The following is a 22,509-nucleotide window of genomic DNA, read 5'->3' as shown; positions in this document are numbered from 1 at the left end:
GCGACAGAGTGAGACTCTGATTCAAAAAAAAAAAAAAGAAACTTAACTAGTAAATTTCCATCTTCTTCAATGTCAATTTGTCAGGAAGGTGTAAGGATAAGTCAGTATTCCCAAAACAATGGGTTCAAAACCCCTGAACTTTTCATTTGGGTAACTTTTTTGTTTTTCGAGTTGGAGTCTCACTCTGTCACCCGGGCTAGAGTGCGGTGGCATGCTCAGACCACCGCAGCTATGACCTGCTGGGCTCAGGTGATTCTTCTGCCTCATCCTTCCAAGTAAGTGGAACTACATGCACACACCACCATACCTGGCTATTTTTTAAAAAATTTATTGTAGAGATGAGGTCTCACAAAGTTAACCAGGCTGGTCTCAAACCCATGGGCTCAGACAATCCTCTCACCTCAGTCTCCCAGAGTACTGGGATTATAGGGGTGAGCCACTACGCCCAGCCTTAAATAACTTTTAAACAGACTGGAGAACTTGGTTACCAAGTTTAAGTGTGCAGGTAATAGAGTTTGCAGGTGGCACATCTGCATTGTTTCTGAACGAATGAATGCACGAAAGTGCCTCTGGCATCCCCTCCTAGCTGAGCAACGCACACAGTGATAGTGACCCACGGATGCCGAAAAAGGGAGAACACTAGTGTCCATTCGTATATCAAATATTAGCAAGATATGATTTATATAATAGTGTCTAGGATTAAAAAATAAACTTAGAGGTCTCCTATTTTATTCCTGCACCACCTGGTGGCATGCACCCTGCTTTAGGCTTTTGGAGCCATAGATAACTGTCAGGGAGTCTTAATCAGAGGAAACACATATCCCAGCCTAATTTACAAGTCTAAGTAGCTAGTGAAGGTCCAACTAGAGAGCAGGCTGGAAGGGAAGGCTGGAGGCAAAGGGACAGAAGGAGACTCAGGCTCAAGCTAGAGCAGGAGACGGTGGGAGGTGGATTTGACAGACATTTTGGAAACACACTTAAAAGTTTGGATGTGGGAGGTGGGGAAAACATCTAGAGGTAACTGGGAAGATGATAATGCCCTTCCATCTCTCAGCATGGAAAGAAGAGGGTAGGCATGAAACATGATGAGGTCAGTTTCAGATGACATGATCTCCCCAAGGTGGCATCCTGCACTGGGAGTGAGTATCTGGGCAAGCCGAAGCAAAGCTAGTTCCTACCAAGCTTTATTTTTCAGCCTTTGAATTCCTAAGGTCTTTACTCGTTTGGAAAGTTATCAAGTTCTTTGAGATTCTGAAGAAAGCCAGTTCAGACAAAAAAAAAAGAAGACACACTGCAGCATATAACAGGACATATATGACAATTGTACCTCATAGGGCTCCCAACTCCCAGAGGTGGGTCCACACCCCAAGTGGGAGCCCTGCTCTAACTGGCTTGCTTGATGTCCTCAAAACCTGCTCTGTTTCCCTATGTGCCAATCTTCTGAGTCAGAGATAATTTGCTAACTCTAAGTCACTTCCTATTTTGGAAATCCTCATGACTTATGGTCAAATGCTTATGTTCATCATGCTGGTTGAAGAACTATAATTTCTAATACCCGGTGAGAGGTGGAAGAGAAGATGGAGAAAAAAGGAGGAGGTCCATTTTGAGATTTTGTGATTCCTCTGGGCCAACATTCATATGGCTCATACAGGATGGGATGCATAAGGAGACATAGTACCATCTGCGAATGATTCTTGCCTCATTGAACCAAAATCTAATAGGAAGTATAGAAGTTAAATGACACCATAAGAAAGCAGTCAACCAAATCCAGAATGTGGAATACTCTACAGAACAAATGACGCAACTGCTCTAACAAATTAATGATGTGAAAAATTAAAAGAGACTATTACAGAATAAAAAAGCCATAATCAAAAGCAATAGTACTTTGTCTAGTACAGTGAACAATCTGAGAAATTAGAATATATACTGGGTGTGGTGGCTTACACCTGTAATCCCAGCACTTTGGAAGGCTGAGGTGGGAGGATTGCTTGAACACAGGAGTTTGAGAGTAGCCCAAAAATTTAAAATAAAGAATTAACCAGGTGTGGCCGCATGTGCTTATAGTCCCAGCTGCTCAGGAGGCTGAGGAGGAAGGATGATCTGAGCCCAGGAGGTCGAGGCTGTGGTGAGCCATGATCATCTCACTGCACTCCAGCCTGAGCAACAGAGTGAGACCCTACAAAAAAAAAAAAAAAAACACACCCTGGGTGCTGTGGCTCAAGTCTGTAATCCCAGTACTTTGGGAGGCCAAGGTGAGAGGATTGCCTGAGTCCAAGGGTTCAAGACCAGCCTGGGCAACTTGGTGAGACTTCGTCTCTACAGTAAATTAAAAAAAAATTATCCAGGTATGGTGGCGTGTGCCTGTAGTTCCAGCTACTTGGAAGGCTGAGGCGGAAGGACAACCTGAGCCCAACAGATCAAGGCTGTGGTAGCTGTGAGCGTGCCACTGCACTCCAGCGTGGGCAGCAGAGTGACTCCAACTCAAGAAAAAAAAAATCTGTTTATTAAGGTGTTAGCGTTTTATATAGTTGGCTCAATATTTCTTGTGCAACTTAAAATCCTCAATAATCCAGATGTTCGCAATATAGACACTTGTACAAACTACTATACTTACTGATGTTTAATGTAATTAGACTTCTTTCCTATAACTTCCCTTTATCAGACAAATAAAACACTAACACTAGCAAAGTTACCATAACTTTAGTAGCTCACAAAATTGTTATTTATCCAGTTTTTGTTCAAATCTTCTTAATAGAGAAAGTCAAAACCCCAAGGTCAAAGCCTTAATCTGAACAAACATTGAGAAACAGTCATGGAATAAGCTCTTTTATTTATCACAGAGAGCAAAAATACAGATATTTATAAATTTATTTTCCACTAAAGAGAATATACTTGATATTTAGAGAGATAAATGATTCGTTATTGGAAGTTGCTTTTGGAGAATGATCAATAAGCGCCTTATCAGTGGTCACATATTGGTATCAGGATCCACCTCTCTCATGCATTAATCTTCAGACTTCCAGCTCCTTTAATTGTAATTCAGTCTTTTTGGCTTCTATCTGAAGGGTAACCATTGCTCTCTCATAATTCTTTTCAGGACCATCAAAGAAAGTAAAGGCAATCCCTGAGTCCATGGGTTTGAGACCAGCCTGGGCAACTTGGCAAGACCTCATCTCTACAATAAATCAAAAAATTAGCTTGGCATGGTGGCATGTACCTGTAGTTCCAGTTACTTGGAAGGCTGAGGCAGAAGGATCACCTGAGCCCAACAGGTCAAGGCTGTGGTGGCCAGGAGCGTGCCATTGCCCTCTGGACTGGGTGACAGAGTGAGAGTCCTACTCAAAAAAAAAAGGCAACCCATCTTGATATAGGAAGCTTGTAATATTCCCAGTGTTCTGGGATATAGCCTTTTGGGACTTCTGTTAATTCAGCTTATTCACCAGAGTTATGCCAATTGCTACCAGAATCTTAGTCAACAAAATGCAGATTCTCAATAATTTCAAAAAATGGCAGACAGAGAACCCAGAAGGTTTGATGGCAAACAGTCTTTTTCCACTGTCTCCACTGTGTTGGAGAGGAACAACAGTTTTGGAAAGCCACGGGTGAGGAAGCCCCCAAATTTGAGTCAAGTGCCAAGGCGGCAGCCAGACAGAGCTGCCATCGCAGGGACCACAGCCCGCTGCAGAACTCATGGCTGCCGTGGTTATGGCAAGCAAAAGAAGCACACAAGTATCTGTGGATGCGAGGACACAATACACAATGTCTGAGATTTCAAACAGTCTAGCAAGTAAAAGAAGAGGGGGTGATACATGAAACAAATTCAATAACATGTTGATTATCGTGGAAACTGGAAGATGGATATGTTAGGATTCATGATATTATTTTCTACTTCTTTGTTTATTAACGTTTTCTGCAAGTTAAAAAAGTTATAAATAATTTTTTTAAAGTGTGGTTCTAAAGTCTGGCTGATAGACCGGGCACAGTGGCTCAAGCCTATAATCCCAGCACTTTGAGAGGCTGAGGCAAGAGGATTGCCTGAGTCCAGGGATTCGAGACCATCCTGGGCAACTTGGCGAGACCTCGTCTCTAAAATAAATCAAAAAACTTAGCTGGGTGTGGGGGCACCAACCTGTGGTTACAGTTACTTGGAAAGCTGATGTGGAAGGATTGCCTGAGCTCAGCTGGTCGACGCTGGGGTGGTCATGAGTTTGCCACTGCATTCCAGCCTGGGCGGCAGAGTGGAACTCCAACTCAAAAAAAAAAAGTCTGGTTGATTATCAGAATCACCTGGGAAGGTTAAAAAAACAAAAGCTTCTGAGAGCTTCACAGTTCTCCTGAATCAGGCTTCTGTGGGTATAGTTGAACTGAGTAGGAGGAGGATTTGAGGGCTTGTGGGTGGAAGAGTGTGCTATTTGATAATTTCCCATTTCTGGGACCCATCACAGCCATGCCGCCTCTTCTGATGTCACTGACCCATGGTGTCTTACCTCAGTCTTCCTTCCTCTCTGCCTATCTACTTCTCCATTCCCTGCCTTTCTCTCCTGCTCTTCTTTTGTTTTCTTTCTTCACTTTATGAACGCTTAGGGCAAGGACCTATGGAGAAGCATGGGTCCTAGTTCTTTTTTTTGAGTCATTGGTCTCACTTTGTTACCCAAGCTGGAGTGCAGGGACATGCTCATGGCCACCGCAGCCTCGACCTGCTGGGCTCAGGTGATCCTTCCACTCTAGCTTTCCAAGTAACTGGAACCACAGGCATGTGCTATCATGCCTGGTTAATTTTTTGATTTATGGTAGAGATGAGGTCTTGCCATGCTGCCCAGGTTGGTCTCAAACTCCTGAGCTCAGGCAATTCTCTTGCCTCTGCCTCCCAAAGTGCTGGGATTATAGGTGTGAGCCACCATGCCCGGCCTGCACTTTTTTTTCCCTCCCATCGGGGCCTCAGTGTCCTGGCTGTTAGACCCGAGGTTTGTGCTTGAGCACACAGCCCTACCCTCGTGCAGTTATTGTAATTATAAAGCTTCCTTACCTCAATGGATCTACAGAAAATGTACCACTGCCCAGGTGTACATTAAAAGAAGGTGTTTGGGAAGCACTGTCTTATTCATACTTGAGCCTTTTTCTCTCAGCATTCATCATCAGAAAACATCCAATTTTGTTCTTAAATAATTTATTTTTTAATATTGACTCTTGTGAAAAGTTACATTTATTTAGGAAAACTTGAAGAAATCCAATAAGAGTAGACAGTTTTCTACTGGAGACAACTAAATGTGCAAATTTCAAATACCTTGTATAAGTATAAATAATTCCATTTTTTCACATTAAGAATGAAAATATTGGTAGACACAAAATAATAAGATATCAACTTTAAGAGAACTAGATGACAACACTGGAGTTTATTTGACACTCTTAGAAAGAAATCATAAAGATTTATGCCAGAGGAAAACACTTAGGGTGCTCCAAATGGAAAACATGTCTAATAATATGAGTAAAGGCTATGTAGGGTTATAGATCACAAATGTCTTCATGTCATAATCCCAGACCTCCAAAATGGCAGCCTTTAGCTCTGGGGAAAATGCATTTCCCCTCCTTGTATTCTAGAGCAAATATGACAGCGACACAAAGCACACAGAGAAACTGCAAGCCAAGGACAGACAGAAATTTCCTCACACGGTCACTGAATTTTGCTGTCCCAATGCTGGGGTATGATAGGATGCAAGGTGACTGGCCAACCCCCCAGGACACAGCAAACAGAACCATCGTGAAAGGCCACATCTTTTCCTGTGACCATCCTCAGTCTCGTCCCTGCTCCTTCCCTCCGAGGAGGTAGGACACCCAGGCAGCTATAGAACACAGAGAACAGAGAACAGTTTCTTCTCATATGGCTGGAGTTTCATAAGGAGAAGTGTAAGACTTTAGCAAACTGACTCTTGATCCAATTCCTTCTTTCCTGAGGAGGGAAGCAAAGGGAATCAGAGGCCAACTTCCTCACTGTGGTCAGGAACTTGCCTGGTTCCATAACCTGACCCAAAGCAAATGCGTTCACTCAGGCAGACACTGCAGCATTTTCCCCAGAGCGGAAGAAATATCTTCATTTAAATAACCTTGAAGTTTGTAATAAAATAAATAAAGTGAATGACACACAAAACTGGAGAGCTCCCTTTAAAAAGGCAGCGGGTTGAGTTCATGCAAACTATGAATTCATGCAAATTCATGCCCCAACAACAACCAGAAAACAGGTTATTATTATTGCTTTCTATTGATACCTCTAGGGCAGCATTTCAATAGAATAAAAAAAAATCCCTCATACATAATATAAGGGTATATTATATATGTACACGTTTTTACACACACCTCAGTTCAAGCTAACCTCTTTAGAAGTGAAGACAGTGGTGAGCTAAAGAGTTCCACGTCTTCCCACTAAAATATTTTGATTTTTAAAAGGTGTGTATTGTAAAGAGCAGCCTGTTTTCTTTTCAACATGAACATGTTCAGTCTCAGCAGCCTCCAAATCACAGTCCGTGGATGGTTCTGCTTTTCTGTCAGGACGCCAGGAAAGGAACTAGGCAGGCAGGGAAAACCACTAACTACTGACACTCTCCGAATAGGTCCATTTTCCCTGAGTTTCCTTGAACTTCTTGCAAGGGCCTTGGTGCCGCGATGCTTCCACTTCATGACTCTGGGAAACACTGAAGGAGGCTAGGTAGAATGGCTCCGGGTTTCCCAATGGCCTGATTGCATGTCTTTTTCCTTCTCTCCCGAGATGATGACACAATGCACGAGGGCCAGTTGCAGGGGCCGTGGCCAGTCCTAGCACACCGGCCAAGTCCAGAGAAGTTCCTGGCCTCCGCTTGGTAGGAGAGGAGGAGCCCTGGGCTGAATCTGGTGTCATCCACTGCCAGTCACAAGCTGTGCTCTCTAAGGCCACCTGGGAACACTCCCTGATTACCAAACACGAGCATCATGGCATGACAAAGAGCTTATCTTTCCTCCTCTGCTCAAAGACACCCTCGAGCCCACTGTGGCAGGGACTGACCCTCCAGTGGCAGCTGAGGGTTTAGAAGATAGCACCATGGTGGCCGGCAGCTGCAAGCCCCTCTTCTTGGGGGGGCTGGGCCCCCTGTTTCCAGTTAGCCATACATCTGCTTGAACTGAAAGCACTCGTTGCAGTAGCCGTTACACTTGGCATTGCCAAAGTGATCACAGGCGGGGGCCCGGCAGCGCTGCTTGGGGGGCTCTTCCGGAGCGGGCTCCCCCCGGTGGGCCCCCGGGCCCACCCGCTGGTTGGGGTGCTGGCACTCCATGCAAAGTTCTTCGCTGCGGCAGGCCAGGATGTTCTTGCAGGAGGCCTGGGCACACTTGGGCCTTGAGGCACTCTGTGTGGTTCGAGGCACGTCTCTGTGCTGGCTCGATCTCTGAGTGGAAAGAACAGACAGACTGTCACTCACATTTCTCAGGAGAACACAGTGAGAACTCATGTGGCAGTGTGAAAGAGCTCTATAAAGAGCTTTATCTGCCTGAGCAAGGGAACAAGCATGCATGTGTAGTCTACGAGCCAGAGCTCTCCAAAGACATTTCCTTCCCATCCCAAGGAGAGCTGGCCTGGCCCCAGGGAGGCCGAGGGGAACCACTAGTCCTGATACAGGAGCCTGCAGTCTTGGCTCAGCTCTCCTCTGTCGGGACTAATAACCAGCTACTCTTCTTTAGAAAGTTTCCCTACTGTTCTGAAGACAGCAGGAGATGCACCTATCTGTCAAAGCTTCCTTTTCTGATATGCTGTCAAGTGGAGGCCCCTGGGAAACTCTGCCCACTCTCTCCTCAGGATAAAGGGTTATTTAAGAAAGGGTGCATTTTAGAAGTCTGTGCTTTTACTATAAATCAAAGAAGTCCCTGATCACCTCTGGCTTTTGGGAGGCTGGGAGAAGTCTTATGCTAGGCTGATATCATTTGCTTTTTAAAATAAATTCTAAAGTATACTTAGGCCATGAAAATAGACAGTACTTCTGACGCAGGGAGCCCCAGTGAAACTGAAGAAACTGCTCCAGCAAGGAGGCCCTGACACACAGGAGGGGGAAGTTCTTCAAAAGGTCTTACCAGTTGCTCTTCAGTCCTTTTGGCTTCATGAAATCTTTGATTCTGAGCTTCAATGAAACACTTCTGACAGTATCCTTCAAACATGGTGCTTCCGAGGGTGCCACATTCCCTCCCCAGGCACGGAACGGTGTTCTGGAACCTGGAGGCTGTGGGACTGGCTTTCCCTGAGGCAGCGACAAAATCTACAAGAGAGTTGGTGTTTATCAGTAACACACAGGGGTTACCCCGCAGATATAGAAACACTGACATTAGAGAATTAAATGGGTTCCAAATACAGGTTGGGCCAGCCCTAAATAAATAAATAAATATATGTGTGTCTGTGTGCCTATTATATACATACAGAGAGAGAGAGATTGATAGATAGATATGACCAGCCTTTTATAATTACAGCAAAATAATTATTATTGAAACATCTTTGGCTTAACAAATCTCTTACTTTGAACATGGAGCACTGATAGCCACAGTAACAGAGCAAAGAGCAGACACTAACTGCCCACCCTTCTTTCAAAACTGAGAGATTTCCAGAACCACATGTTTCCTTACAATGTCAGTGGAGGTCAGGTGTGGTGATTTAGCCTATAATCCCAGCACTTTGGGAGGCCGAGGTGAGAGGATCATCTGAGCCCGGGGGTTTGAGACCAGCCTGGGCAACTTGGTGAGACCTTGTCTCTACAATAAATCACACCCACACACAAAAAACTAGCAGGGCATGGTGGCATGTGTCTGTAGTTCCAGTTACTTGGAAGGCTGAGGTGGGAAGGATTGCCTGAGCCCAGCAGGTCGAGGCTGTGGTGGCCGTGAGCGTGCCACTGCACTCCAGCCTGGGTGACAAGAATGAGATTCCAACTCAAAAAAACCCATGACAATGTCAGTGGAGACTTCCCTCTCTCTAGCTACTAGACTTCAGATTTTGAGAGTCTCTATTATGCCCACGTTGCAATTTAAATTCTATCTTATAAATGCCAGACACTGGATGGCCTTACAAAAGCAAATTCCATGTACTCTAACCTACAGGGCACTCTGGTTTCTGGAATGTGGTATCCAGAGGTTGCTGCAATCCCATAGTGCCTTTTGCTTCCATGTGCAGCTGGCAGAGCCACCATGTCTGTCTCCGTGCACAAGTCGGTAGAAAAGCATGGTGGGTTCTGACCAGTCTGCCTGACTGCCCAGATGGACTCCTTTTCTTAAAGCTCGAGAATAATGAAACTCCTTGACAGTAGTGCCGCAGCAGGAAATCAACCATTTCACTCACGTTTATTTTCTCTGTACTCGATGAAACACAGTGTGCAGAAGCCTTTGTTTTCTGGAGTCCCAAAATACATGCATCCAGCTTTTCTGCACTTGCTCATACCCATCCTGTCCCCTGGAGTCCGTATGGCCTGAGAGAGACAGCCAGAGGGGATGTCATTTCCAGCTCTGTGGCAAGAATGAGGGGAGATACTCCGGCTGAGCTGTGACGGGTCCGACTTGGACCGCTGGTGACAGGAGGGAGGGAGGCTGGGGGAGGGCTCTGCTGTAGTCCTTTTGAAGCAAGTACTGCAGATCCCATTAAATGTCCTGGTGACATCCTGGAGGCAGGCTTGGCACTTCCCGGGATCTAGATGCCTCATGCGGTCTGCAGTGTGGCTGGCATGTAGCTGCCGGGCATTGTGGCAGCGCTCACAAAATCCGTTGTGCTGCACGTTCAGCGTGAACGGGCAGCCAGGGCTCCTGCACTTCATGGCGGTGGTCTCACTGAACAGGAAAAGGCTGGGCGCCGTCGGTGGAGCCGAGTGAGGCCCCCCAGCCATCTCCTCGGGGTTCCAAGCCAAGGGCTCTCCCCGAGAGGCCCCCAGCACCATGCCAGGGAGCCCCTCGGGGCCTGGCTTGGAGTTCAACTTTGGGAGTTTGTTTTGATTCTTTTGCCGCCTCTCTGAGCATTCGTGGCATAAAGGCTGGGTGTTCACGGACATGAAGAAAGGACAGTTGGGCGTTTCACATTTTACATCCATGAGAGAAAGCTGGGGCACGGAGGGCTCCAAAGGGTTCTGAGCATGCGCCTCCCTCCTCCCCTGCTCGTTGTTTTCCTGCCATTTCTTGTACTCGTGCTGAACAAGCTCAAAGTAATCATCTACCAGGTTGATTTCTTTGGGTAAGTTAGCTTCATCCAACCTGAAGACAGAGAGGAAAAATATGAGACTACAAAAAGATCACACACAAGATTTCATGCCATTAGCTCAGAGAACGAACTTTTAGAATGCGGATGGCAACCATAACTTTTCTAGCCATTCACTGTTTACACAGGCCTAGGATGAAAAGCTTGTCCTTCTACTGGGTGGATTTAGACTCGATCATACTCAGTGATCTATCACAGAAACAAAGAACAGAGGACCATATGTTCTCGCTCATAAGCGGACCTCGAACAATTGTAATACTATAAGAAAGGGATTGGCAGTAGTGGGAAACTGTCAGGGGAGGGAAGGTGGGACTGGCAGTTGAGGGAAACTGCTAGGGGAGGGAGGGGCATACCTTGTCAACAAGGGTACCTGTATAATCAACGTTTGTATACCTAACCCTGAATTGTACCCCACATCTTTATAATAAATAAATAAATAAATAAAATAACCAAAAAAAAAAAAAAAAGAGAGAAAGAAAGAAAAGCTTATCCTTCTAGCACAAGGCAGTCCCACATACATTACTAACATGGTCTATAGTCAAATATGATCGAAGTTCATCTGCTCAGAAGATGTCATCATTTTCTTTTTTTTTTAGATTAAAAAATATAGCTTATTTAGAAAGTAAATTGGAGAGACAGAAAATGAGAAAGAGGAGATTCACCTCCTCAAGGTAGGGGAGAGGGCCAAAGCCAGGAAACATGGCCCGGACATAGCTCAAAGGGCACACGACCACACCATAACTTAGCAAGGCAATGACCTCATCATTTTCAAAATCACAGTCGCATTTAACCAATCTTGGTCCACTCCAAATTATAGAGAGTTCTAAGGACAGGTTACTCTGGGGCTGCCTCTGCATCTTATGGCTCTACTGCTACTTTAAAAAGTCATTTTTACTTTCTAACTTCTCAGAGATCAAATTCATTTGGTACTAATCTATAGTATAAATTACTTTGGAACTTTGTGTTCTGTTTTGCTTCTGGTCTCTACCAGCGTTAGCTACCATGAGTAATTAAGAGTCAGACACACCCAAAGGTGCTGTCTATTTACTTCTGACTCTGTAATTTGCAAACCTCCACTTTGAGAAACTAATGATCTTACGCCCTCATTGTCATCTCTTGCAGTGCTCAGAAACAGGCATGTTTAACATAAAGCCGGTGTTTAAAGACTGGATACCTGCACTACGTGTCCCATGTGTATACTGTGTGTACTCCTTCCATTCCCATGTGGCAAAATCTGTCACGTGGACCCATTCTCCAACTCAGTCTGTATCCGATGTGTCTGTCCTTACCAAGAAGCCAGGAGAAAAAGGCTTTTGTCTCCAAGTGTTTTCACTTGATGTTTTAAATAGGTACTAGATCAATTAAAAAAACAAATAACTATCCTTGATGTAAATGTACTTTTAAAACCCACAATTCTGCCTCTTAGCATCCAGACAGCCAAGAAAATCATTATGGATAAATTATTCGTTCCCATTTGAATCAAAGTTAGTACTACCTTCGGAGATCCTTTCTAACCCTGCTCATGATTCTGAATTTTTTTTTTTTTTGAGTTGGAGTCTCACTCTGTTGCCCAGACTAGAGTGCCGTGGACGCTCCTGGCCACCGCAGCCTCGACCTGCTGGGCTCCGGTGATCCTTCCGCCTCAGCCTTCCAAGTAGCCGGAACTACAGGCACGCGCTACCACGCCCGGCTAATTTTTTTTGATTTATTGAAGAGATGAGGTCTCACCAAGTTGCCCAGGCGGGTCTCGAACCCGCGGGCTCAGGCAATCCATTCACCTCAGCCTCCCAAAGTGCGGGATTACAGGCTGAGTCACCGAGCCCGGCTATGATTCTGAATTTGTTTCACATTGGTGGAAACTGACTACAAATGACTTTATTGTTGAGCTTCTGTGTGGCAGCTGCTCACATGACTGAAGTACAAACAGTGACAGACGACAAGGAATAGAGCTAAACCTAAGCTGCTTACTTTGCAGCATTGATGAGATGAGTCGTGCCATGGTCCCAGCCTTGGACAGGGATTTCGATCACCATCAAGTATTCCTTTAAGAGTTTTTCCTTCATCTCATTCTCAGGGTCTGTCAAAAAGTGAACTTTTAAGTCTTCAAATCTTCCTCGGTCTCTGTTAACAAGTGGAACAGCCCGGATTTCTGAGGGTGAAAAAAAAAACAACACAAAAGTAAAACAGTGCTTTACTGAATGAGGTCATATATTTATATATAAATTACATTTTTAAAATACAGAAAATATAGTTTACAAAATAGAAAAGTATTACCTAGCCACAGTTAAATCCAAATGAGTAAATAAAATGTGCTGTAAATATAAAATACATTATTTCCAGGAAGCTCAGAACAGTAATGAGCTGGGAGGCAGCAGATCTTACTGGTTAAATTCTCACGCTTCAGAATCGGACTGACCTGAGTTTGAATCCTGGTTTTGTCACTATCTAGCCATGTGACATTAGGCCAGTTATTTAACCTCCTGAGCTTCAACTGCCTCATCTGTAAAATAAGGCTACCAATGCCTACGTCTCACAGGAATGCTGTGAGTATAAAACGGAATAAAATAAAATACCTATAGCACTTAGCACAGTGCTTACTGCACATGAAACTATAAAAATAATAGCTAACTTGACAGACATTTACCTGCTCCATGCCAGGCACTGTATTAAGGGTTGTGTGTGCCCTAATTTATCATGTAGTAATAGTGGCAGTAGTGATATGTATATATATGTCTCCTACTTGCAATTAACATGCCAAGAGTACTGTCCAAGTCATACTCACTGAGCTATAGGTGGTATGATAATTACTGCTATTGCATCACTGTTACTAACCAGACGAATGATAGAGTGATATATTTAAGTCCAAATGATACACTTAAATAATATGATTTTAATAAGGAGCAACAGTGCAAACTCTGATGTTGCAGTATCTAACAGGAGTTATGAATGTGAATTGATGCAGAATTCTCACCAGGCCCACTGTCCTTCAGGGTCACTAGGGGTACAAAGTGTTGGCTGTCGTAGCCGAGAATGATGGGAAATCGGTAGCACTCCTGGGCAGGCCAGTGGAGAGGCAAGTAAATTCCACCCACTTTCAAAGGTGCGAAATTGGAACCCGACTCCAGACTTCTTAGCATTTTGTCTGTTCAAGGAACGAGAATACAACAATTAGGCCCTGAGGTGACTTTCATCAAATTCCATTTAACTAATTGTTACCTGTAACTTTGGTAGTGTGGATTTTCCCTGAGTCACTGCATTAAAGCTGAAAAGCACTTAAATACAGATAAGCGATCTGCAGGCATCTCACCTGAAATGACAATGACAGGCCTTCTGAGGATGTTGCAAAGGACAAATATGTGTATTTCTTCCAGTGAATTATACTGAAGACTGCTTCGGGCCACTGGCATGTCTGTGGAAGCCATTTTCACAAGGTTGTCCCATTCATCATTCCAGTTCTAAGGGGAGAGAGGTGAAGGGAAAAGAAACTGAGTGTATTCTGCATTAAACAGTCACTCCGACATCACTCTGTGATTATTCATTTATAGCACTCAGCTTATTTTGTTTCTTTCCATGAAACCATCATTCAAATGGTCACCCCTTTCCCCCCATTTTGGTTTTCCTTCCTTTACTTTTTTCCACTACAAGGCAAACTCAGGAGAGGAGGAGGATGGGAACAGCACCTGCTTTCAAAAAAAGTCCCTCATGAGGCAAAACACTGAAGCCCCTCATCCAAATGTACACAAAAATTCCAAACTTGTGCCCGAGAATGGGAAGACATGTGTCTTAACTGACTGGCTGACTCAGCAAAGCATGCTGAGGGCAATCAAACCAAAAAACAAGAATGCCAAAGGAAAAGGTCATGGACAGAAGACTTGCATCTAAAATGCAGAGATTCACAGCTGGAAATCTGTTATCCAAAAGCAGTGGCAAAGCCTCAGGTTAATCCCACATGTGGTTTCTGGTGTTTTCCATCCATTGAGTATGTTGTGCTTGATCGGGCATGGTGGCTCACACCTATAATCCCAGCACTTTGGGAGGCCGAGGTGAGAGGACTGCCTGAGCCTGTGGGTTCGAGTATGTTGTACTTGGCCAAATTCTTATGACCTAGTCCATCACATGCTCCTGAAGGGCAGGGACTGGCCCAGGGTAACCTTAACCCACCAGAAAGCTCTACCAATAGATGCTTAAAGAGGGGATAAAACATACCCGAGTGTCATAACAAAGCCCCGTTTCCACAAATTCCTGAGATTTGAGAGACTCTAGTTGCCAGCGAAACTTGAAGTTGCGTGTGTCTGTCTCCTTAAGTGTGCTGAAGAGTGCCTTCCGCAGAACCAAGTCTGTGTCCTGAACACCCCACATGTACTGAGAAGCCGCATGCATGAGGCAGTTGCCATCACCTGAGGACAGAAGGGAAGGGAAGAGAAGCAGAGTCAAGTCATCTGGATTTAAGGCTCAGTAAAGGCTTTCAGAATAAACTAGCCCTACTGCCATGAGAGGGGACTGAATGACTTCATTTGGTTTAATTTCTTAGTCAAGGGCCAACTGACATTCCACAAGGTGATGACACCTTTAAGAAGTGGTAATCTGCCGGGGGAGCCGGGGAGCACACCTCATCAACAGGGGTACCTGCATAATGAACATCTGTATATCTAACCCTGAATTGTACCCCACATATTAGTATCATTCATTCTTCATGAATGATACTAATAGAGCAAAGGAACCCAGGGACCTTGGTTCCAGCTTAGCTCTGCTCCTAACTAGTTTAGGTGACTTTGGGGAGATCCTTTAGGCTCTCTGGGAATTTCCCCTCTTTGAGACATGAGGGTACTGGATTATGATCTCTAAAGCCTCATATCTTTCTATCATTCCTTGATTTGCTAGCAAAGGCAATGGCACTACTGCTCTCTAACTCTAAGGAAGACACACACACACACACACACACACACACACACACACAGGACAGCATGCACAAACCAGGAAACAGGCATGGCTGGCTAGACAGGGACGGTCTGGCTATGACTCAGTGGTAAATGACTTGACCATTCCACTTTGCCTTTGGGACCTGGGAGTTTCCTCTCCTGGTTTGTAAAGTGGGTTGACAATACTGAATTACCTACAGCCTGCCAATCCTGGCTTCTAATAATTCCTTATATGAACCTGTTTATTTGCAATTGTAAAGTCCTCTTTAAAAGCTAAAAAGTGGCCGGGCTCGGTGGCTCAGCCTGTAATCCCAGCACTTTGGGAGGCCAAGGTGAGTGGATTGCCTGAGCCGCGGGTTTGAGACCTGCCTGGGCAACTTGGTGAGACCTCATCTCTACAATAAATAAAAAATTAACTGGGAGTGGTAGCGTATGCCTGTGGTTCCAGCTACTTGGAAGGCTGAGTCGGAAGGATCTCTGGAGCCCAGCAGGTCGAGACTGCAGTGGCTGGGAGTGGCCACTGCACTCCAGTCTGAGTGACGGAGTGCGACTCCAACTCAAAAAATAAAAATAAAAAATAAATAAATAAAGTAAACGCTAAAAAGTACTTGGGTGTCTAAGTTTGAAAATAATTCAGTGTTTAGGGCTGATATTTTGAGATTAAAAAAAAGGTCTAATTTCATTCCATTAATTGGTGACTTTTCCAAGTTAAAACTCACAATTCAATAGACTGCATTTGTTTCAATTCTCAAATAACAAACATTTTGGGAGAGTGTTTAAAACAAAAACATTAGCTCCTTAATCTCCTTTGGCAAGGGCAAAATAGTTTGTATAAAGAAAAATTAATCTGTTTCTTACATTACTCTATAATAAGGGCAATAAACTGCTGAAATTTTTATAAAATTTTAATTGCTGTCAAACTGTAAAAAACAAAACATAACAAAAATCTCAAATATATATCCAGACAGCATTCCTTCAATTTACACACTTGGAAAAACTAGCTAAGTAAGTATCCAAACACATGAACTAAAAAGATCACTCAAGCCTTGTGTCTTGGCAGAAGTGTGGCAACGATTGCATTCTGTTGAAATTTCCCCTTTGCAAAATCTAGAGCAAAGATAAGGCTTTTTTTCTTCTTCTTGTGCTTACTTTCAGTTCTTTATTGAGATGCACCAGTATAAAATTCCCTAAGTAACATCTGGAATTCCCCAGTGCTAAGTTATTTGACTAGCAATTGAGCAACAGCTATTGTACTTTTTGTTCTGGTGTGTAGACATTTAAACTGCGAAGTGCACCCTGGACTTTCCAAGTGGGTGTGGTCAGGGTGAGTTGGAATAGGGCTACTCATTATACAAGTGAAATCGCTGCAGCCAATAGACGCTGGAATTTTTCACATGAAGTTTCAATTTTATGCCACCTACTCCCTTCCTCATTCACTGCGGTCTCATATCCTCAAATGCAAGCTTGTGAATCACCCCCTCCCCAAACAGACCATTGCCTTTGAAGAACCTTCGTATCAGGGGAGGTATTAAAACAAAATGGGCTAATAAAAATCAAAGAAGAAAAGTCATTTGTTTTCCTCCTCCCTTAAACATCTTTTCTTCCTCTAGCAGAATTTTAAGGAATTTTCTTAAAAATGGAAAAAAGATTCTAAGCCTAAAAATCCCTATTTCCCAGAAAATGTTATCAAAAGGCAGTTGCTTTTGTAGTTTTATTTATAGTGACTCCTTGTTGATTTAAATGGCATACGTTTGCAAAATAAGTGTTTATTATATTTATATTCCATGGAAGTACAGCATTTCCTTTCATAAGGAAATGGAACAAAATACGAGTTAATTCTATTGATTATAATAAGGCCTCCTTCCTATCACATTTCTAATTTGGCAGAATCTCGGTTTCCACCCCTCCCAAAGTTGACGCCATCTCTTTTTTTTCAGAATGGTAAAGGGTTAAAACCACAAATTGTCAGACCTCTTGAGGATGACTTAACATAGTTACCTACCACACATCACTTAATTTAATGCGAACAACAATGCAGACAGTAGCTAGCCCCAGTTTTCTTTCTACCTATGTTTCTAAGAATCTGTGTCTCAAAAACATAGGCAAGACGTTGAGGGGATGTACAAGAGCCCCAGAATCAAAACAAACAAGAAAACAAACAAACAGGTCCACCAATCACCCTAGGTTACCCAAGTCAAAAATAGCCAGTTAATGTACCAGTTAAGTTAATTAAGCTAATGTTCTTAGGATAATCCTTGTCAACAAGGATTTTCTGCTCTTGGATATATTATTTTGATCAGGATGGTCTGGGACTGTCGCCAATGTAAGGACCCGAGATTCCTGCTCTTACTTAAGCGATGAACATTTAATTGATCTGGTACAGTCTACTGCTTATTATTTTTTCTTTTTTCCAGTTCTCAGTCATCTAGTATAATACTTGCTTACTACAATAATTATCTGCATCCATAGGGTAGAATTTTGTACCTGTATGAAACAGTATGCTCGAATGTTCCTATCAGTTACATACTCTTACTCAAGGGGAATGATTAAAAAACAAAACAATAAAGCTTGGAATAGGAAATAGCTATTAGTAGTAAAGGCCATTGGGCAGAAAAGCACAGACAGGAAGAAATTCAGTGGCTAGGAATCCCTGAACATTATGAGGTCGAGGTTTAAAATCCATGCTAAAAATCTCAAATATCTTTCCATTTCACATTATGGGACCACAGGCAATGGAATCCAGGTAAGAAAGGAGGAGGTAAAAGGAACCCCTCACATCCCCAACAGCCATGCAATGGTTAACCCACAAAATGCCACCAATTCAAGTGTATGAACATCACAAGCGTTTGCTAATGCCAGTAGGAAACAACAGTAATACCAGTTTTCACACTATGCGTTCACACTATGCGTTCCTTCTGAACGTAAAGCCTTCTAACATTACTCGTCGGGGAAGGGTATTTTACAGATGATTAAACAGTCACTAGATTTAGAAATAAATCGCCTAACTGGGTCATGCAATTAGGAAATATATATATTCCTAATATATGCAATTAGGAAATATCCTTAATAAAAATATTCACAAGCCATGTTTGCTTTTATCACACGGCTCTCACAGAGTCTCTGTGCTGAGGGGTCTATACTAAATCTCAAGAGATTTGAGCTCGGGCTAGTGCTATAGAAACGTCATGAATGGTGACCCAGCCTCTCCTCCCCAGCCAAAGGAAGCACAACAGAGCAAGCCTCACCATTCGTTTTCAGGGCCACAAGCTTCCGCACTTCTCGACACCAGTTGAGCTTCTTCTGGCTTTCCAGGGAAGCCTGGATGCTTCTGTCAATGAGAGCTTTATGGATGATCTCCCGAAACTGAGGACAAAACTGGCAAGTTCTGAACATTTCCAGTGTGTATCGGTGCATGGTTTTAAAATGATGAATGATCCCATTGGTAGGTTTAAAAATATCTTCTGGAGTTCTCTCTCTTATCTTCACAGCTTTCCGCATATTGCTCAAATACAAAGCCTGAGGAAGGAGTTGTTCAGCCATTGTGATCTCCGACACCTGAAGGGGAGGGGGGAAAAAACCCATTCCGTTAGCTCGACTTTGATACTACTGCTATATACCTGCCTGCAGGAAATCCCAGTGTTTGATCTTGTCATTACCCTAATCTGTAGGCAAAAGATCTTAGTCACCTCGACTCCCAGGATACTAGCTAGCCCCAAAGATTAACTCACACTGGACTGTTTTAAGTTACATCACTTTTAAAGATTAGTCTAAACAAGAGAAGGAAGGCGGAGAGTGGGTACTGAGGAGGAGGGGAATAACCCGTGTTTTCAGTAACATTTGTCAGGGAGCCAAGCCTGTCTGTCAGCAACAGGTACTGCTCCTCAAAACCGACTTAAGCTCCTATTTCATTCTGATGCCACTCTGGAAGAGCACTGGATTTGGGGAGTATTGAATGCTAGTTAAGGGTACAATATAGCCCTGACAATTCTGTAGCTCCTCCCCTAAGACACTACCAAGCAACCCCTGCTCTCAGGCAAAACTCTTGATGTGTCATTACCTCCTTGGGCTGAAAGGACAGTTAAATATTTTATGAAAAATCCTGCAGTGTTCTGCTGTCACCTAGGTTGCTGATTGATGTTTCCTCTTTAAACCCAAAGAACAGTATTGACAAAGGACTTACTCATAAAGTTTATTATAAAATTTATAGAGTTAAAACCGAACATTTTACAATCAACCAAAAGCCTATTTCCAGCGAGAGGCTGTGCGATTTTAAGAGCAAGTAGCAATTCTTCAGAACCTCTCCCCCAGACTTTTACATCAGAGAAGAAGCACAATAAAAACAATAACAGAACAATAAATTCTACACTTTCAAGAACAGACACTGGAGCTAAATGATCTCAATTCAACTGCCATCCAAGTTTTATCATCGCCTACCAGGTACCGTCACTCAGATGCACTTCTGCCCTGTCCCTCACCCTGAAATCTACAAGCGTAATCAACGATGGAGAAAATGAAGTTTGGAAGCAGTCAAGGAAAAAGTTTCAGCCAGGAGGACACTCAGAACACCAGCATCTATGACCCATGCCAGCAGTGAGGGATGATGGGAATTAGTATTACGTGATATCTCCTTGGTGCAGAGCTGTGTAGAGAACCAGCTCTGATTCACTAGCATGTAGTAGGGTGTTTGGCCACACAGCCTATTTTCCAAAAAGACAAAGATGATTCCGGAGTATATATTCCCTAGGAAATTTTGCAGTGATGGTTAATCCCACTCCTGTATCACCCAGTTGCCAGGGTAACCCTCTGGTTGATAAAGATGTTAAATCTAGATAAGAGAGAGAAGAAACCTAGATTTTAGGGTAGCCGCTCCCTGATGGGTCTAAGCTTTCATAAAGCTATTGATAAGGTGGTCTAAATTACTGTGGCCCACTCAAAGGAGAGAGGTTGGAGTAAACAAGCCCTGGGGTTGCTTGTGAGGAGTTTTCTGGTGATAGTTTTGGATTGGGATTCTTAATCTGATTGCTAAATAAGGCCTGGGAGAAGTCATTCTCTGAGTCGGATGGTGATCTCTCCTTTGATGTCAGACATTCCCTACAGGTAGAGTTGCGCAAAATCATAGCAGGACTACAAATACAATGAAGGGACAAAAATACCACATATTCTTTTCCTTTGTGTCATAGCAAAAGTCTCCTTCACGATGTGATTCATCCCTCCATCCACCCACCTAACAAGCACTGCTTGACCATCTACTGAAAGACAATCACCATGCCTGACACTGGGTCTAAAAATCAAAGATGACTTTATTCTCCTCCTGGAAATCACACCACCGCTTTAGACTGCATCTAAGGCAATGGAGGTACAGCTGCTGTGCAAGTCCTAGAGCCATTCAATAGAAAAACTTCGCCTAGGAGCCGGGTCTTCCAATGCCTGCCTCTGGTAATCCTGCACAAGGTGCCTGTGGCTACAGTGCCTGCCAATTGCACATGGAAACAGACGGGCACTAGGAAGACTTTAAACAAACTAGCTGTTGCTTCTTTTTGCTTTTCTGACTCTTCTATTTTACTCTCTAGACCTGAAGATTTTTTAGCAAAGATCTAAAACAGTGAGAGCTGTAAACTATACGCAAGACATGGAAATGTCAGTATCTGATAGCCCAGTATAATCTCATTCATAGATTTAGCCTTGCCCAACCTACAAACTGCCTCCTTCCAAATCATATCCCACCGTCTAAGCATCCAGTTCTTGAACTTCTCCACACTTACGATTAAGGAACACATTTTTCTGACATCTGATTATAAGGTCCTTATAGACCAAAAAATACAATCTTGTCCTTAACATTTTTTAAAAACATGTGTTACTTCACCACCATAATTAAAAATAATTCCCCTATTTTTGTCCTTAGGATAATGGGATTCAACAGAACTTATATTACTCAAACTCCTCTTCTTGTTTTATTTTTTCACTTTGGGCAGACATTTGTGTCTGAGACGTGGAAATTTTTGAATTATTTATCAACAAATACTTCACCCAAATTTGGAGAGATATGCCTCCAAAAATTCAAACATTGTATAAAGAATTGCAAAAAACAAAAAATCAAAGAAGCACCTTAAACAACAAAGAAGAGCACCCACTGACTGCTCAATAATCTGTGACATTAGAGCTGAGATCCAGAAGACTCTTTAATTAACACTGGTTCTTCCAAAACGCTGCCCTGAGACACTTGACCAGACTGGCTTTCCAAGGAAAGATCAGAAGTAGGGAGAACTGAAAACAAAGCGGGCTCAACAAGAGCTAAATTCCTTCCTTACTTAATACCACTGCTTTCCTGAGAGGCCAGGTGGCAGGATGTGGGACGACCTGGGCTGACAAAGACAGTCTGACTGTGGGGTAGGGGCTGGAGCAGGGGCCCCCAGGTCGCTGCAAAAGTGGAGCCCCCCAAAGGTAGGCCGTCGACCCACTTCTACGTGCATCTTCCTTCACACAGCTGCAACTGAAAAAGAAGGACCCCTACCCCCAGCTCCTGCACAGAACCCTGCGTCTGGAAACTGTCCCAGGAAGGTAGCAGACTGAAGCCCACTCACCCCTGCCTGGTTTGACTGCCCCTGTGGCACCCCACCCCCGCTGGGCTGGTTCTGCACAATCTGGAAAGAAGCCACAGCGCTTCTGCAAGATCTACGTGGCCGTGAGCATGCAGCACTTGCTTCCAAAAAAGACGCTACAAGGAGCGACGCACCAACGACTACCCGACCAGGGGGCCCGAAGGGCGACACTTCACCAGTCAGCTGCAGCTGAAGTCCCGTGCATTATTTGCAAGGAACAGCTGGCTGGAGGAATCCAGGGCTGTCACCCAAACATCTGGAGCGGCACCCCAAACTCCCAGCACTTCAAAACCTAGAATGGGACAGACGGCCAACAAGGTCCCCTCCAGAACCGCTGCAAATGCCAGGCGGACGGGCACACCCTGGGGTCGCTGCCCACGACGCACCCGCAGCCCCTGGCAGCAGTGAGCCCCTGGCAGGCGGCGCGGGGAGGCGCGGCGGTTACCTCTCCGGGCCGCACAGTCCTCTCCCAAAGTCCCAAGTCCTGGTCAGGGCAGGCGCGCGCAGCAGACGGGGGTTGGGGCCGGGGCCGGGCCGGGCCGATGCCCCATGGACGCCCGGGGTCAAGCTCGCTGGCGGGCCTGATCGGCCGGGGGTGTGATCTCTCCTGGCGGCCGCTCTCGCCGCTCCGCCCCCGCGGGCTCCAAGCTCTGCACTCGGCCCGCCACCAAGGCTGCAGACTGGGCAGTTTCCTTTTCCCCCTCTCAGTTGTACTGCCCGCGGACGGCCGGGGATTTCCACCCAC

At 44.3% G+C, this 22,509-nt stretch overlaps 1 protein-coding gene and 1 pseudogene across 1 annotated transcript; both read right to left on the bottom strand.

The window, feature by feature from the left end:
• Positions 1–2,867: 2,867 nt before the first annotated feature.
• Positions 2,868–7,071, bottom strand: LOC103268873 (annotated as a pseudogene).
• Positions 5,154–22,499, bottom strand: TNFAIP3 (TNF alpha induced protein 3). The gene is made up of 9 exons (XM_008066469.1): positions 22,210–22,499; positions 18,411–18,720; positions 14,453–14,643; positions 13,554–13,701; positions 13,218–13,388; positions 12,215–12,395; positions 9,344–10,242; positions 8,092–8,273; positions 5,154–7,412 (listed from the first exon to the last, which is right to left on the bottom strand). Exons 2-9 carry the CDS (start codon positions 18,703–18,705, stop codon positions 7,128–7,130), a joined length of 2,352 nt encoding a protein of 783 aa, XP_008064660.1. The 5' UTR covers positions 18,706–18,720; positions 22,210–22,499; the 3' UTR covers positions 5,154–7,127.
• Positions 22,500–22,509: the final 10 nt, after the last annotated feature.

The sequence above is a fragment of the Carlito syrichta genome, unplaced genomic scaffold (genome assembly GCF_000164805.1).
Source record: "Carlito syrichta isolate Samal-C Ts95f unplaced genomic scaffold, Tarsius_syrichta-2.0.1 Scaffold308952, whole genome shotgun sequence".
Lineage (NCBI taxonomy): Eukaryota > Metazoa > Chordata > Mammalia > Primates > Tarsiidae > Carlito > Carlito syrichta.
Note: the sequence above shows the minus strand (reverse complement) of the source record. Positions and strands in the feature narration are given on the sequence as shown.